This window comes from Myxine glutinosa, chromosome 1, assembly GCF_964187855.1.
Source record: "Myxine glutinosa chromosome 1, kmMyxGlut1.1, whole genome shotgun sequence".
Lineage (NCBI taxonomy): Eukaryota > Metazoa > Chordata > Myxini > Myxiniformes > Myxinidae > Myxine > Myxine glutinosa.
This window is the reverse complement of record NC_136261.1, coordinates 4,889,320-4,908,405: the sequence shown is the minus strand read 5'-3', so window position 1 is coordinate 4,908,405 and position 19,086 is coordinate 4,889,320. Positions and strand designations below refer to the sequence as shown.

The following is a 19,086-nucleotide window of genomic DNA, read 5'->3' as shown; positions in this document are numbered from 1 at the left end:
TTGTTAAACCCACAAATAGAGACTTGTTTAAAATATTAAATAAAAATGAACTTCTCAAAGTTATGAAATATAAAACTCTTTTAGAAATCGTCAACAAATCTTATTGGTATCCTATTATGAGAAAAATAATTATAGATACAAGAATATCTCAAAATCCAGATGAGTATATGTATAATATTCTTTGGGGTTCAAACTCAAGGGTAGCAAGGGATGAGGAAGGAGTTGAAGAAGAGAAGGAGGAAGGAGTTGAAGAAGAGAAGGAGGAAAGAGAGAAGGAGGAGAAGGGGGAAAGGGAGAAGGAGGAGAGGGAGGAAAAGGAGAAGGAGGAGAAGGATGAAAGGGAGAAAAAGGAGAAGGAGGAGAGGGAGGAAAGGGAGAAAAAGGAGGAGGAGGAGAGGGAGGAAAAATATAAAAATATGACCATTCCTGAGATTAATGAAAGATTGAAGGTATTACGACAAATAAATAAATCTCAACGCACTGAAGAGGAAAATAAAGAATTAATGACTCTTCCGAACTTATTGGTTTTTAAATTTGCTATAATGAATTCAGAGCGCAGATATACAACATATAGTTGATGATGTTGGTGTTATTGACTTTAGTTAGTTTTATTTGTAAATAAATGGAGGAGAGAGTGAAGTCATTTCTAAGGATTCTTTATGTTTTAAAAATCAAGATAGAAATGTATATGTTGAAAACCAAAAAGGTTTTGGCACTATGTAGAACTTTTTCTCATAAATAAATATGAGTTATTGTCTCAAATGTAAAAAGAAAACTAAATCTAAAAATATCTCTTATGTTAAAGCTAAAAATAATAGAGTTTATCAAAAAGGAATATGTCAAGTGTGTGGTTCTAAAAAGTGTCAATTCATCTCTCCTAAAAGTGGAGGAGACATACAAAAGTTTTTGTCAGGTAGCAAATTTACAACAACTGGAATTCCAGGGGAATTACACCTTCCAGGGTATTCTTTCTGTGGCCCAGGAACAAACTTGGATAAAAGATTAGATGAGGCTGACAATCCTAAACCTTGGTCTAAACCTACAAATAGGGTTGATGAAGTGTGTATGAAGCATGATATTGCTTATGGGAAAACCACTACATTGACTGAAAAACATAAAGCCGACAGAGAAATGTTGTATAATTTGTCTTTGATACAAAATCCAACGTTGAGAGAGAAAGTTGATAGGTTTATTGTGAGAAATTTGATAAATGCTAAATTGAAACTTGGCCTTGGTTATTCACCCTCAAAAAACTATTAGGCTCTCATGATGTCATCAAGACTGAGGAGCTTTTGGCTGATGAATTACATAAACCTATAATCACAAAGTTTAAAAGAAGGAAAGTTTATTCTAAATACACCGACCACATATGGTCCGCTGATTTAATCGAACTAAAAAATGATAAGGGATACAAGTATGCTTTAACCGTTATTGATTTGAGGAGTAGATTTGCTTGGGTTGTTCCTTTGAAAAACAAGAGAGGTTATACTCTGAAGTTAGCCTTCCAACAGATATTTAATAAAAGTAAAAGAAAACCAAAGAAACTGTGGACCGATGAGGGAACAGAGTTCTATAACAAAATATTTATGAAATTTCTTAAGGGGGAGGGTATTAAATTATACAGCACCTTTAATGAAGGAAAAGCAGTTGTTATTGAGCGTTTTAATCGTACTTTAAAAGAGAAATTATATAAAAAATTCACACAACTCGGTTCCCAAAAATGGGTGTATTTTATTCAGGATATTGTAGATAATTACAATAATACAGTTCATTCATCAACAAAATCAAAACCATCAGAAACATTTACAAAATTAGAATATGAAAAGGAGATTAATTTGAGAAAGCCCAAGTTCAAAGTTGGTGATATTGTAAGAATATACAGATGGAAAAGTCATTTTGAGAAAGGTTATACAAAGAGATGGACTAATGAATTATTCAAAATCGTTGATGTAATGGATACTATGCCTTGGACTTACAAATTATATGATATGAATTGGGAAGAAATCTTGGGTTCATTTTACTCACAAGAATTACAAAAAACAAAACTGATAATTCATTAAACAACAACCATCCATACTTTCATCCACCCAGATTAGCTAATTTAATTAGTAGTAATAAAAAAAAAAAAAAAAAAAAAAAAAATCATAAGCCACACCCACACAGACCCCACCCACAAACCCCACCCACACAGACCCCACCCACACAGACCACACCCACACAGACCACACCCACACAGACCACACCCACACAGACCCCGCCCACACATAAGAAAGCATTGGGGGCTTTTGATGATAAGAGGTTTATTTTAGAAAATGGAATTGATCGTCTCCCTTATGGTTATATAAGTATATAAGATATATATATATATAAGTGATAAGTTAAAAAGGGGGGTTAGGGATTTTAACGGGCTACCGCCACCTTTTTTACTATTATATAAATGATAGAACCAAGTATCAACCAGACTAAAGAGTGGAGGTGTAATCAACCTTGGTATATAAATGGAAAACATAACGAATGTGAAAAATATCAGATTCAAGAGGTTGAGAGAATCACTGGTCAGAAGGTTCTCAAGACGGATAAACGTATTCATTTGTTAAGTGGGGTAATGGAGGGTGGGAAGAAAAATATATTAGAGTGGAGTGAGAACTTTAATGGTTATCAATCGGATAATAAATATTATAATTTTAAAATGGTATGTGGGAGAGGAGGAGGTCAAACAAGAACCCTCCGTGAAACATACCACTTTATACTTTCACAACAAAAGGTTAAGGAACCTGTATACTTTATAAATATACTTGATGGGGATGAGTTCTATAGGAGAATGGAACTCTTAAAAAAGTTAGAAAGAGATAATATATTTATAGGCTCATTAGCAGAGTGGTCTAAGGAACTATATTAAGGGGGTAGTGGGGGGAATAGGGTAAAATTTACATGGAAGTGAGAATGATCATAGGTTCATAAGGCTAGAAGGATTATAGGTTCATAAAGGAAGAAAATCATAGGTTCATAAGGCGAGAAGGATTATAGGTTCATAAGGTGAGAAGGATTATAGGTTCATAAGGCGAGAAGGATTATAGGTTCATAAGGCGAGAAGGATTATAGGTTCATAGAGGGAGAAATAGAGGTGTTTATGATTTTTTTTAAAACAGGGGGGTAAATGACATTAGATAGGGATTTCCCATGTTAAACGGAGGTGTCCCAGAAGCAACATTTATCATCTACTGTCCTCCTTTCAATGTGCACTTCGTATCAAAAGCAATCCCTCACAACAGGCGCACCTCCAACCAGTCCTTCAATAACGATGGTCCCCTGCACAGTCCGAGTTCGTTAACAAATGTGCTCGCTCGCCAGACCTCCACGCAGTCCGAGTTCGTTAACAAATGTCCTCGCACGCCAGACCTCCGCGCAGTCCATAAAAGGGCCTTTCACGCGCGCTTTTATAACGCCAGCCAAGATTACTACGCGCTTCACCAAGCCACGCCCGACAGTGAGCTCACCTCAGCCCTGGTTGGTTGGCGAGGGCTTACCGGCTCCACCCTTGACGGTTAGTTGACGTGGCCACACCTTCTTCCTGGGGTTCCGCCCCCTTCTTCCTCGAGCCGCATGGTTAATGGCGTCATAGGCGAGCGCTAAGGCAGCGACAAAGGCTCAACGCAGCGAACGCTGCTGGCAAGGCGCGTAATGGCATCGCTTGGAGAGGGGGGTTGCAAAATGGACGGAATGAAATGGGACCTATTCTTATTTGATTGACGCAACGCAGATTCAACTATTGGAAACATAGCCTTAACTAAACACATAATAATGAAATAACTGCAAGTCCTATGGTGTCCTACGTGTTGCTGTGGCCTATCTAGGGTGCTACCTTTATCCTTTTAATGATGAGAATTATTTACAAGTATTTACACAAGTGATTATTTATTTACAAAAGTGTGGGTTCTCAAAACCGCAACAATATTAAATACCCCATAATGTCAAAGTAGAATTTTGTATTTAGAAACGAGTACACCCGTTCCTAGTGGGGCGGCTTAGCCCAAATATTCAAAAGAATTGTGCATTTTGTGATACAAGCACCAAATTTGGCACACTAGTAGACTATCATATTATGAAAAGATCTGGATATTGGGCCATCTCAGATTCAGAGATTTGATTTTTGCAAGATTTGCAGATTTTGCAAGCTGAGATTGCAACGCCAGGGACGGCCGACTCCTTCCTACGAGCTGCCCACGTCACCCACACAAGAAGAGCTCATCAAATCACTGCAGCGGCACTGCACATCCTGCAACACCGTGCGTATGAACGCCACTGTATGACATATGCTGATGATGCAGAAGACCTGCCTGAGTTCGAAGACTGGTGTCACCAGAGAGGAGAAGACATTCCCAACTTTCAGTACTGGGCAACTGTGCTGGAACTAGAGATGTTGGTACTGGTCTACGTGCGTTCTCTGCGGCAGGCTTCATTCACGACGTACCTTGATGCCCTGACGGAACTGGTCCCATGGTTCCATGCCTTAGACCACACACACTATGCCAGGTGGGTCCCTGTTCACCTGAGGGACACGGTTGCACTCCCAATGAAGCACCCAGATGTAGCCAGAGAATTCAGGGCTGGCAACTTCACTGTACAGAAGACGAAGAAGGTGTTCTCTTCGATCCCAATCGAATCGAAATCTTGCAAAAATCAAATCTCTGAATCTGAGATGGCCCAATATCCAGATCTTTTCATAATATGATAGTCTACTAGTGTACCAACTTTGGTGCTTGTATCACAAAATGCACAACAGGTTTGCTATGCTGCTACACTATCCCTACGGGGGTGGAAAGGAGGGTCATTCCTCTCTGGGATGTATACATAACAGTAGATCTAGGGTTGGGCCTCCAGAACATCGGGGAGAGGAAGAGGGGGGTGAGGGGTGCGCGGGGTTGTTTATTTACCGAGCTCACCAAGTGGTTTAAGCATTCGAGCAAGCACTCCATTCAACACCGTTGATAAGGACCGGCCAGCTTGGCAAGCGTTGCTAGCTGCTTGGTAAATAAACACATCCCGGGTTTCCTCCCTTTCAGTTTAGTGTTAAACAGCAGTAGCGACTGATTAAAAAGCTAATCATGCGTGTTTGTGGTTTATAATATTTTTACTTCTGGTAGAGGCCGTTGGGCCATTGCTCCCACAAAACGCCATGATAAGCTATTTATAAACGTTGACTCAACGTTTGTTCAAGGAGGAAAAACACGTTGGGGAGGGGGGACATTATTACGATAAATATTGTTTTGCAATAACATTAATATTATGCTGTTATCATTAGTTTTGTTATTCGAAGCAGCCTTGGAAATATGCCACAATAAAGCAACTTAACACGGATATACACCTCAACACGCAACCCCATTGGTGGGGAAGACCCCATTGGGAAGGGGGGTAAATCGAAATGCATTCGCTACAACCTTCATTGTGTAACTCTTCGTCCTCCTGTCAAGTTTGGTCTACCAAACATTACAGGGAGGACTTTGGGAGAGCAGTACTCCATCAACCTATGGAAGAAGGCCTTGTCGGTGGATAAGACAGGTGTGCAAGGAAAGATTTGCATGATGCACAATGCCCAGTCGGCGGCTGGCTTTGCAGACCAAAGTTGGCCAGGGAAAATAACAGGGAGGCAAACATGACAAGCTAGTCATATCACATTCACTTCAGAGCTGTCTCGGCTGGGTGTGAATCCCAACCTTGCTATAAACCACCCTCCTGGTGTTTCGCAGGCAGGGCGAGGCAGGGCAGGCAGGGTTTTTTTTTTTTTTTGTATACATAATCGAGGCTCGTGAAAGAGCTAACATTTATCACACAAACAAATCAAACAGACAAACAAACAAAGTATATAAAAAGGGGAGCGGTAGACAAGATGGGGAGAGAAGGGGAAGCACATAAACACAACATTTGAGAGCAGGGACATCGGGAATGTGTGGGAGGGAGAGGGCTTGGGGGGAGGCGGCGTGGGTAGAGGGGGGTGGGAGACGTATAAACACAAGGACACCAAGGACTTCCAGGAAAGAAGTTGGTATTTCAAAAAAGTGGATTTGGGGTGACATTAGCGGGGGAAGAAAAGATCAAGGTTTTGGATGGGGGAAGATAAGAGATGGTGGTGAACAGCTGTTTTAAAAAGGTAGGTAGTACGTTTTTCAAGAGAAAAAGTCAAGAGGTTTGACTTTTTGTGTGATTAATGTCAGCTCTTTCACGAGCCTCGATCTTGTATACAAAAAAAATTTAAAAAAAGAAAAAGACATCAATGTGTGAGGCGTTCACATCCGGATGTATGTTAAACTGGGCTTCCCATCCGGATGTATGTTAAACTGGGCTTCCAATCCGGATGTATGTTAAACTGGGCTTCCAATCCGGATGTATGTTAAACTGGGCTTCCAATACGGATGTATGTTAAACTGGGCTTCCAATCCGGATGTATGTTGAACTGGGCTTCCAATCCGGATGTATGTTAAACTGGGCTTCCCATCCAGATGTATGTTAAACTGGGCTTCCAATCCGGATGTATGTTAAACTGGGCTTCCCATCCAGATGTATGTTAAACTGGGCTTCCCGTCCGGGTGTATGTTAAACTGGGCTTCCCATCCAGATGTATGTTAAACTGGGCTTCCAATCCGGATGTATGTTAAACTGGGCTTCCCATCCAGATGTATGTTAAACTGGGCTTCCAATCCGGATGTATGTTAAACTGGGCTTCCAATCCGGAAGTATGTTGAACTGGGCTTCCAATCCGGATGTATGTTAAACTGGGCTTCCAATCCGGATGTATGTTAAACTGGGCTTCCAATCCGGATGTATGTTAAACTGGGCTTCCAATCCGGATGTATGTTAAACTGGGCTTCCAATCTGGATGTATGTTAAACTGGGCTTCCAATCCGGATGTATGTTAAACTGGGCTTCCAATCCGGATGTATGTTAAACTGGGCTTCCAATCCGGATGTATGTTAAACTGGGCTTCCAATCCGGATGTATGTTAAACTGGGCTTCCAATCCGGATGTATGTTAAACTGGGCTTCCAATCCGGATGTATGTTAAACTGGGCTTCCAATCCGGATGTATGTTAAACTGGGCTTCCAATCCGGATGTATGTTAAACTGGGCTTCCCTTCCAGATGTATGTTAAACTGGGCTTCCAATCCGGATGTATGTTAAACTGGGCTTCCAATCCGGATGTATGTTAAACTGGGCTTCCAATCCGGATGTATGTTAAACTGGGCTTCCCTTCCAGATGTATGTTAAACTGGGCTTCCCATCCGGATGTATGTTAAAATGGGTTTCCAATCCGGATGTATGTTAAACTGGGCTTCCAATCCGGATGTATGTTAAACTGGGCTTCCAATCCGGATGTATGTTAAACTGGGCTTCCCTTCCAGATGTATGTTAAACTGGGCTTCCCATCTGGATGTATGTTAAACTGGGCTTCCAATCCGGATGTATGTTAAACTGGGCTTCCAATCCGGAAGTATGTTAAACTGGGCTTCCAATCCGGATGTATGTTAAACTGGGCTTCCAATCCGGATGTATGTTAAACTGGGCTTCCAATCCGGATGTATGTTAAACTGGGCTTCCAATCCGGATGTATGTTAAACTGGGCTTCCAATACGGATGTATGTTAAACTGGGCTTCCGGTTCGGATGTATGTTAAACTGGGCTTCCTGTCCGGATGTATGTTAAACTGGGCTTCCTGTCCGGATGTATGTTAAACTGGGCTTCCAATCCGATGTATGTTAAACTGGGCTTCCTGTCCGGATGTATGTTAAACTGGGCTTCCCCTCCGGATGTATGTTAAACTGGGCTTCCCATCCGATGTATGTTAAACTGGGCTTCCTGTCCGGATGTATGTTAAACTGGGCTTCCGGTTCGGATGTATGTTAAACTGGGCTTCCTGTCCGGATGTATGTTAAACTGGGCTTCTCGTCCGGGTGTATGTTGAACTGGGCTTCCGGTTCGGATGTATGTTAAACTGGGCTTCCTGTCCGGATGTATGTTGAACTGGGCTTCCCATCCTCCAGCATTAGTCGGTGTATGTTTGATGTCACGTTGTCCTTTGTGAAGAGGATGAGATCTATCAGCAGCACCCCATCCCTGCATTCTCATTCTGGTGGGAATGGTGACCAGTCTGGGATTGTAACCCTTAACAAACTAGAACGACCCTCGGTAGAGAGAATACCTCTGCCAGACTGAACAATTAATGTTTTGTATCCACTGATGGGCTGGATCTGGATTTGGACCTGAACCAAAATCGAATCGGCTTGTTCTTGTCACCTCACAAACTCATCCACCAAGTTTATTCATGACTCGTCCATAACTTTTTTTCATATCATGTTATATCTCGCTTTTCACCCTATCTCTCAATGGTGAAGAATCACTTAAAATTAAATAATTATCATATCCGAATGCATATTCAGATCTTCACCAAAATCGAATCGGCTTGTTCTTGTCACACACCCAACCTGTCCACCAAGTTCGTCCAAATCCGTCCACAACCTTTTGAGATATCTTGTTCACAAACGGACAAACAGACAGACAGGGGTGAAAACATCACCTCCACCTTTGGTCCACCTTCGGTGGCGCAGGTAATAAGCTTCCTCGGTAGGACCGATTCTGTATTGAGAATGGTGACTTGATGTTTGGCCTATTTTAAGAATCACCACCAAATGGGAGCAATGTTTACATGTTTTTAAATCGTAACCAATTTGGGACAGCACTGCCTTGGTTTTAACCTACTTGTCATCAACACGACGGAAACAACTGAATAAAAGCTTTTCAAAAACACCTGATAACTTCACCTTTCAAGTCGATAATTAATATGGGAAGAGTACACATGATAAATACCTTTACTGGTAAATAATTTAAAAATTATAAAGGTAAAGATAGAAATAGAAGATGATTGGTTTGGGGCTCATTCTCACCGACAGCAAGCTGCGCTCCACATCATGGCGGGGATGTTGACTCGGTTGTTAGGATCTGACCAGTACGGCGGTGTCCAATTCCCGCACTTTGTCCCACAGCCGATGAAATCACGTCCTTGTATAGCACCGGTGACTGCGAACGTCTCACCTTCTCGGTTCCGGCAGTTCTTTGCAATCTCACGGAGTTCTTTCTCTGCATTTTGCCATGTAACTTTGTTGAATTCCTTAACCTGAGGGACCACATTGGTGAGTGTAAATGTCGCATTTTTAGCCACCTGTGTATTTTGCGCCATGACCGGATTCAGGTGACCCCTATCATAATTACTATTATTGGCGTAGTCTTCATTGATTGCTTGAAAAAGTGGCAAGCACGATCGATCTGTGGTGTTCAAATTTCCAGCTTTATCCATGTCATCCCCTAATTTGCAAGGGTTGTTTTGGTCTCCAAGACCTCCGAGTTCCACCATCCAATTCTTTGGCCTTCTACCTGACCCTGGATTGAACTTGTAGGCCGAGTATATGGCCGAGCGGTTGCCTGTATCGTACAGCGTCACAAAGTGGAACAGGTTTTGATACTTCTGGCAAATAATTTTCACATGTGGTCCAGGGTCTTTATATATCGGTGGAATGCCATTCAAAAAGAATTTCTTACAGTCAGCTGGTACCTCATTCCAGCTTTGGAACACCATGGCTGGGATGCCAAGAGACATGCTGAAGATGATGACAATGGAAAGCAGGTTGGGATTCATGATGACGATCACACAAGGCAGCAGAAGATCTCTGTGTGGGAAACATGATCACAGTTAATAACCTGGTGGAGGTACTCCTGTTTTTTTTTGTTTTTTATGCCTCGGCTGACGAAGTCGCCGAAAGCATTATGTTTACAGGTTGTCCGTCTGTCCGTCCGGATAGGTTGTCGTTACCGCGATAACTTGGGAATGACCCAAGGGATCTCAGTCAAACCTGGTGCAAGTATGTATAATATAATAGACAAGTAAAAATTTGAGAATTTTCGAATAGTGTAGGCATTTTATGTTAAAAGTGGTTAAACAAGTTTTTTAGGATAATTCGAGGGTGCTGAATTCAAAAATGCTGTTTAACCGGTTCAATTTTGGAGTCTTAACCTTCAAATCGTAAAAAACAAAATGCCCGCCATTTTCAGCATATCTTTTGCCATAACTTGAATTTTAAGCAACATAGAAGGCTCAAAATAGTGGCAATACCCATGTTTGTGATACTGAGGATTCCAAATTTACTGTTACCTAAGTTGTAACTAGTTTGGTTTCGCCGCCATGTTGAATTCCAAGATGGCCGCCATATTTTTGGTAATTTCTGGGGTGTATTTTTTTATGTACATCACTTTCACTGGTCAAATGCACTTTTAATTTCTTTAGAACAAAAAAAATGATATTAAATCATTTCTAAAGTGCATTTAAAAAAGGGGTAAAGTTCCAAAATGGCTGCCTTTTAGTAATTATACTTTATAAATACCGTATAGCTCAATATTGGCATTCTCAAATGTTTATCTGTCTATCTTAGTCTGTTATGTTTCTGCATTCTAGTTGTCTGTTGTATGCACATGCACATCCTCCTGTGCATGTTAGCCCAGCTTTTCTGCAGCTGCAACGGCCATTTATACATCCTTTGGTACATCCGCATGTTACTATCTCGCGACACGCCTTAGGAATTGGAGATAGCGTCATCAGCTTCGGCACCAAGTTCCCATCGATGTATGTCCATCCCATGTCTGTTACTTGGGGGAGTACTGGAGTAGCGATGGTTGCGCACTTCCAAATAAAAGCCTGGTAATGTGCGCGCCTTATGTGTAGTCTCACTGCATCTGATGTTGGTGGCAGAGTCTCCTGTGGACAATCCTTAGAGAAGAGTATTACACGTGCCTTGTCGCATCTGTCCACATCATCGGGTACCTTGTAAAGACGGCATATGAACTTTTCTGCATCGTTGATTACTTCTTCAGTGATATCTTCTGTGCCAGATCTGTCAACAATTGGCTGTGTGTTTGAAACACCTTCCAGGCTGTCTTTTTGCCGTGGCCAGCAAGCTGTGACACACTGTCACAACCAGTAATTGCATGGAATGGCAGCAACGCTTCCACTTGGCAAGGTGGCAGTTTCTGGTGGAGTTTGTGGATGGGAATGTATTTTGGCTTCTTAAGAGTTCCTGCCTTCATCCACAGCTGAGTGCATGGCATCTTATCAAAATGAGCAGCTAACAAGACCAGCACGTCAGTGTCACGCACTAAAACCACCACTGTTTCAGCATTTGTGTCGACGCAATGAAGAACAAGTCGTGTGTCCGCCTCCTCATGGTTGGCCTGTAGGGATGATGTGTCCATCTCTGGATCTGAAGATTTCACGTCTGTGATCTGTGCAAATCCTCCAGGCACTACAAGTGTTGTGGGTGCAATAGACACCGCATTTGTCATGAGCTGCTGAGAACGAAACTCTGCTAGATTTGCCTTATTCTCTCCAAGTGAGAGAAAGTTGGTCCATTTGTCTGGTAGAGGAACGTTTTGGTTTTCTATTACCCGACGTATTGGTCGAGAGGCCCGGGTTCGTTTCATTCTGGTTCCAGTCTTGATGGAATCCTGCTGGTATCGGTCGAAAGTTACGTCAACTCTCTCAAATTTTTTCCCCATGGCAAACACTGAATTCACAAACGCATCTGCATATTCACCAAATGTGGTTATTCCGCTGGGCTTTCCAAGAGCCATCACCAGTGCTTGACCATCAATTACTAAGCAAGTACTTCCAGTTAATGTCACTTGTTCTGGGGTTGAGACATCTTGAATCAACTCATTTGCCAGTCGAGATTTACCGCTACTGCCTGTATGTAGACTCCCATTCATGGCAGCAAGTGAAATTGGCACAGGCATAAGCTCATGCTGCAGAATCAGGTCCAGGTTTATCACACGCCCTGCTTTGGAAGCTGTCACAAGTCGCTGTAGAATGTTTCTATCTGCCTTGATGGTCGTTTCTTTGCCTTTGCTTTCTTTGCAGTCTACAGCATACAGAGACGAGAAAGTCTGTGCTTTGTTCCTATGTAAAGCGGCATTGAAATTGATATGACATGTGCCATCAGGAGGCTGAAGAAGGCGCTGATCAACAAACTCATCCAGCTGCACCTGTCCAAGTTTTTCTGCATTAAGCAAAGAATGTTGAATGCTCTCCGATGCCAAATCCTTGGTAGCAATATTCTGCAGTACAGAAGATGACATTCCCTCGCTGAATACATCGAATCGTCGGAACGCTGAGACGACTTTCTCCTCATCAAGGTTGTCACGCCCTTTCCTGGAAGGTGTAAGCTCGTTGTACACATACTCACTTTCCTCCCCTTCGATCATCAGCATTTGTCTAGTTTTACTCGATATGCAAGTTCTCAAGTTATATGATAGTGCCCATCTGCCTAATGCAGAGATACTTCTTGTGATGCCCACAATGCCACCGCTCTTCTTTCCAGTGCCATTCAGCCATTCTTGGCTATGATCAGGTGATACTTGATTTAATTTCCGGCCGGACTCCTTTACAACAAAATTTCCTGCCTGGAATTCCTGAAGGACTTCTGGTGGAAGGCAGTTCATTTATGCCAGGTAAATGGTTCCCCATCTAGCATAATGAGTGTGGTCATACCTAAAGAAGAAAGGTAGCATCCTCCTGAAGGCATACATGTGGAGGTCCCAGACACCATCACGCTGTGCTCTGATGAAAAGCAAAAGAATGCTTACCATGTCCATATATTGCCACCAGAACTGAGAATTTGGATCGTCTTCCTGTAGTTTGTGACTAAAGGTATCCATGTGATTACGGAAGTCCTCTGTAGAGAATGTATCCAGCAGCTCTGCAAAATCATAGTCGTTGGATTGCAAAGTGCTCTGCAGTTGTTCCTTCAACTCTTTATCATGCTCGTCTAAGTAACTGTAGAGTTGGGGAAGAAGTAACTGCCACGAGGCCTGTAATGTGATCTTGTGGACTCTAACGGCACGTGCATATGCTTTGCCCGCCATTACGTGTTATGCTGCATTGGCTCCAAGAATGTCAGTTTCGGTCCACACATCAATTAGACCACAATCTTGCATGTGTTGTCCAATTACTCGAAGGAAGTTCATGGATGTATGCAGTCCACCAAGGCGTGGTATGAGGATATCATTGTATTTTGGAACGGACCACTTTAGCTCCATTAGCTTTGGAAAGAGGACTTCATCGACAGTTAGGACAATATGTTTCTGGTTGAGGGCTTGTGTGATGTGTAGCGCTCTTCGAACAACAGTGTTCAAAGTGTTAATGGCATGCGCTGGGGCTTGAATGATTGGCAGATACCCTACAGTAGTCATTTCAGCATTAACATCACTGTGTTCCTGGTTGAATGCAGTCCATGACGGCTTTGGAGAAGTTGATTGTCTTGTCATCATGAACGCATTATCTGTTGCCTGTGCTTTCAACGCTGAAGGTGATTCTTCAAGGGGAATGTCAAACCACTCCTGTTTAGTAGCAGCTCTGAAAGGAGGTTGAGTAATACTCTTAGAGTTGGCATGTACAGGTAAGATATCATTCATGGCATCAGGAATACTCAATGTAGTATTTTTTGAGAGTTTGATACCATCTAGGAGACTGCCAGCAGGTGGTCCTCTCTGCCAAGCAGCAAATTGTGTGGCATGGAAGGAGTTTTTCCAATCAAGCGTGTTTTCGTTAATATCAATATTGTCAGTAGAGAAAAAAACGAAACGATCTTTCACTAAATTGGGTGGTAAGACAGCCCCACTTTCATCCATTCCTTGCAGCGTACTCTCTGCTAAGGCTGTGTCTAATCGACGTACGTCTGTGTAGCTTATAACATGTCCAGCATTGTGAAACATCTGCACTAGTTCGTTTGAGCGAGTTGCTTGGTGCAGGGCACTGCCTAATCCGATGTGTTTTGGAGTCAAGTGCTTGTCACCACTAGCTGTGTAAATCAAATCTTGTGCAATACTGAGGATGCAGCATCGTCTTACTGACTCCTCTTTGCTTTCATCATAATCCTCATCAATATCTTGCTCTAGTAGACGCTGGCCGCCCAGCATCATGTTAAGGAACATATACAAGCTATTCCTTTTTATATATTTTTATATAGGACCGAACTCCCTTATCTGTCTCCCTCTTCCAAATCCTGGTGGCGTCTGGTCAAATCTGTTTCTGGTGTTTGTTCCCCCTCCATCCCCTCCCTCACCTCAAATGGCCACACGGCTGACTCCGCACGTGAAAAAGCTGAATGCCTCAACTCTGTATTTGCCTCTAAATCTTGTGTCCCAAACCCATCCCTCTCTGTACCCACCGTACCCAGTCGTACCCAGCTGCTCCTGGACTCTGTGTCCTTTCCACCTGACAAGGTGGAAAAGTTTCTGTCAACCCTCGACTCGGATTCTGCAACTGGACCTGACGGCATCAGCCCACGGGTCCTAAAATCCTGTTCTTCCGCTCTTTCACTCCCTCTCTCTGTTCTCTTCACCCTCTCTTTTGCTCAAGGTCATCTTCCATCTGCTTGGAAATCTGCCTACATCACCGCTTTGCACAAAAAAGGTGCAAAAACAGATCCCAGCAACTACAGACCAATCAGCCTTCTCTCAATTATCAGTAAAGTCATGGAATCCATCATTGCTTCAGATATGAAATCTTTCCTCTTCTCCAATGGCTTGATCTCTGATCATCAATTTGGTTTCAGACCTGGTCACTCTACTCTGGACATGCTGCTTCTGCTTTCTCAGCAATGGATGGAGGTCCTCAATGCCAAACAGGAAATTCGAGCTGTCTCCCTTGACATATCACGTGCCTTCGATACGGTCTGGCACCCCGCCCTGCTTACCAAACTCTCCTCTGTTGGTATCCATGGAAATCTCCACGCATGGCTGGCGGACTTCCTCTCTAGTCGTAGTCAACGTGTGGCGCTGAATGGGTTTCTCTCATCTCCTCTTCCTGTTCAGGCTGGAGTTCCCCAAGGCAGTGTTCTGGGCCCTGTGCTTTTTCTGGTCTACATCAATGATCTCCCCGAATCTCTTGAAAATCCTCTCTATCTCTTTGCTGATGACTCTACTCTCTGTCGCTCCATTCTTCATCCCTCAGATCGACAGTCTGCAGCCTCCTCACTCTCTGCAGACCTGGACAAAATCACAGACTGGGCAAACAAGTGGAACATGTCTTTCAATCCTGACAAATCTCACACTCTTACAATGTCTCTCCGAAAAGCCCGACTGGACAACCCTCCCATCTACTTTCTGAATAATCCTCTCCAAGAAGTTCTGTCACTCAAACTTTTGGGTCTCACTATCTGCCATGATCTTTCCTGGGAAAACCACATTTCAAATCTGGCCTCCAAAGCCAGTCGCCGACTGGGCATCCTCCGTCGTGCGAAGTCCTTCCTTGGCACACCTGAGCTCCTCACCACGTACAAGGCTTTCATCTGCAGCTCAATGGAATACTGCTCTCCCCTCTGGGCTGGTGCTCCTGCCTCACGCCTAGCTCGTCTTCACGCTGTTGAAAGCAAAGCATTCAGAATCATTGGAATCTCCCGCGATGAAGCTAACTCCAAGGGCCTTTCACTCACTCACCGCAGGCAGGTTGGTGGTCTTTCCGTCTTCTACCGACTCCTCTCTGGCCTTGCCCCCCCCAGCTCTCTCTGGGCTATGTCCCGCAAATATTCCTACAGGTCGCACAAGATCTGCCTGCAACCCTCTTATGGTTAAACTGCCAAAACAAGACTGTCTGCTCACCTTCACTCCTTCATTCCTCTTTTCTCCCGCCTCTGGAACAAACTCCCTCACTCTCTTCAATCCCACTCCACCCTCCAGGTCTTTAAAACAGCTGTTCACCACCATCTCTTATTGGTTCACCACCATCTCATCTGGCTGTTCACCACCACCACCCCCATCCAAAACCTTGATCTTTTCTATCCCCGATAATTTCACCCCAATTCCACTTTTTGAAATACCAACTTCTGACCTGGAAGTCCTTGGTGTCCTTGTGTTTTATACTTCTCCCACCCCCCACCCCCCCCCCCCCACCCCTTCCCACGCCTCCTCCCCCCGAGCCCTCTCCCTCCCACACATCTCCCTGCTCTCAAATGTTGTGTGCTCTCAAGTGTTTGTGTGCTTCCCATTCTCTTGTCTTCCGCGCCCTCTTTTTATATATTTTGTTTGTCTGGTTGATTTGTTTGTGAAGTAAATGTCATGGGGGGTTCTGGAATGTCAGCTCTTTCACGAGCCTCGATTCAGTATACAAAAAAAAAAAAAAATCCCCTCCGGATGATAGGGAGTAGTGCGACTGGCAGTGATCCCCAAGCCCACAAGGAAGGTCCGCACCTCCTGTGACATGAGCGTGGCCCCTGGATTCGAATGCATGAACCCGGGATACCCGAACATGACAAACAGGTGACGCAGGCATCGAATAACCGTGGCGGATGTCATGTCCGAGCACGGAAATGAAAACGGGAAGCACGAGAACTCATCAACTACCATCAACATATAACGTAGCGTGCTCTGTGTGGGTAAGGGACCGTTTAAATCGATGCTGAACCCTTCCCAAAGTCAAGTCGCCTGAACGAGAGCTCCCACCGGCGGTTTATAAAACCGCGGTTTCAGCTCAGCGCACACCGAGCATGAGCGGCATAGACGTCTGATGTCCTCAATTGAAAACGGTAAATTGCGGCAGCGCACGAAATGAGCAAAGCAAGTTACCCCTGGATGGCACAATGAGTCATGGATGCGGTTCAGATCCTCCAAAGTCATGCCGGCACATACCGATGGGCGAGATAGCGCGTCGGCGGCTACATTTTCGCTCCCTGGTCGATATATGATATCATAACAGTAGTCAGCCAGTTCGACCTGCCATCGTAATATTTTCTCGTTTTTAATGCGCTGGAAATATTTATGTCCGTACATAAATGCCACGGACTACTGATCAGTCAAAGGATCAAACTTCCTGCCCAGCAGCAAGTGGCACCACCGTCGGACTGATTCCACAACCGCATAAGCTTCTTTTTCTACCGCAGAATGTTTATGCTCGGCCGAGGTCAATGTCCTGGAGAAGAATGCCACCGGTTTACTCCCTTGAGTGAGGGTGGCAGCGATGGCACAATCCAAGGCGTCTGTCTCGACGAGAAATCGAATGTTGTCATCAATCGAAGTCACACAGGCCCCAGCGATATCTTCCTTCAGAAGTTGAAAAGTGTCTTGAGCATCCTGCGTCAGAGGGAAGGCTTTACAATCCACTTTCACGGTCCATTTTTATTCACTCGAATCCGACGCGTGGGAGCGATGGAGAAGCTGCTACACCTTGAGGTCTTCTCGGGCGACCCTCAGGCTACGAACGTGGCAGACCAATGGGACCATTGGTACAACTCTCTTCGGAATTACATCTCTGTAGTTCCTGATCTCACTGACCTGATCTCAGCGGCTATCGATTCTGAACTGTCATGTCACCGACATCATTTATGGTTACATTTCCCAATGTACCATGTATGATCCAGCCGTGGTGACGTTGTGAGGTATATACATCAAGCAACGAAGTGCGTTGTATGGTCGCCACATGCTCGCCTCCCGGCATCAGGATTCGTCGGAGAGCCAAGAGCATAACATCCAGGAGTTGATACGCCTGGGGAAATATTGTTTGATGGAACCTCGAACGGTTGCAGAGTCGACTGATAACCTAATGTGAGATGCTTTTGTGACGGGAATCGCCTCGCCAGCAATCAGGTTCCGATTGCTTGAGGAAGCCATGTTGACCTTCCAGCAAGCATGCGACAAGGCTCGCATATTACAGCTGGCGACAACTCATGCGGAGGCGCACGGTGGATCCTTTCTCACGGCAGGGGCTATTGCAGAAGCGGGCGGTGAGACAAAGCAAGTATGAACTGACTGTAGACTTGGTGCAGCTCGTGCAGGTGAATCCGCAGTACGCAACCGTTCGGCTTAGGGACGGCCATTTGTCGACCGTGTCGATCGAACATTTAGCGCCATGTGGGGTGGGGGCTGGGGATGAGGGCCCCCATAATGACGTGGTCTCCGAAACTCCGGTCGCCGAAATGGAGGTGTCCGTGCCGGGCACCCCTCAGCCTGATCGGGCCGCAGGTGACGTCGAGCCGTGACAGGTGTGGAATTTCGGGGTGGCGCCTCCGGACTCGCCTTGTCTTCCGTCCCCGGAGAGCGAGCGCGGGTTGGTTAGCTACCACACACGTGCCGGCCGGGTATGTCGTCGACCCCAGCGCTTGGGAGTGTGACGAGTTGTTGTGAATCTTAGTTGACCGCTAACCCGAGATTTTATACTAATGGCTTCGACTTTTATACATTTATACCGTTAGTGCACGTGCTGGCTGAAACTTTAATGGTGGGAGAATGATATGAAATTGTGGGTTCTATCTCTGAGCTGTGACCTGCTCCCTAATACATTACTGACAATGCAGTCCCTGTGTCGGCCGCGCGGTGAGCGGCTTATAATACCACCTGTAAGCAAGGAGGGTTCATTACTGCTGTAATGGGTCCTCAAGTTGGTAAGACCGATGATGATGTGCATATGTACCCGCAAATGTCTTTGCATTGCCTCTGCATTAATGAAGGTTGTCTGGACATGCTTGCTTATAAGGTTTCGATACTTCTTTTATAGATGTGTTGCATTCAAGTGAATAAAAATGTTATGAAGTCAAAGATGTCCACCAATAGACTCCAAAGTGAGCTTTTATTCACTCGAATGCAACACATCTATAAAAGAAGTATAGAATCCTTATAAGCAAGCATGTCCAGACAACCTTCATTCATGCGGAGGCAATGCAAAGACATTTGCGGGTACATATGCACATCATCATCGGTCTTACCAACTTGAGGACCCATAGCAGCAGTAATGAACCCTCCTCGCTTACAGGTGGTATTATAAGCCGCTCACCGCGCGGCCGACACTGCATCGTCAGTATTGTATTAGGGAGGACGTCACAGCTCGGAGATAGAACCCACAATTTCATATCAGGGAGAGTTGTTGATCATGTGTTGGAGATTGCAGAAGAGCTAGGAGAGAGGAAAGGATGAGAAGGACAAAAGGTTTGATGGTGATGGGATGAGACACAGTGAGCCATTGTTTGAGGCAGGGCAGAGTAAGGAAGGAAGAAGGTTGGAG

At 44.4% G+C, this 19,086-nt stretch overlaps 1 protein-coding gene across 1 annotated transcript in view; it reads right to left on the bottom strand.

Annotated features, from left to right (window-relative positions):
- LOC137428920 (endonuclease domain-containing 1 protein-like) overlaps positions 1–19,086 on the bottom strand; it is a 78,043-nt gene that overhangs the window by 45,546 nt on the left and 13,411 nt on the right. Inside the window, exon 2 of the mRNA XM_078778690.1 lies at positions 8,936–9,715. Coding sequence (XP_078634816.1) covers positions 8,936–9,684 — 749 coding nt within the window. The 5' untranslated portion in view covers positions 9,685–9,715. The remainder of the gene's footprint in view (positions 1–8,935; positions 9,716–19,086) is intronic.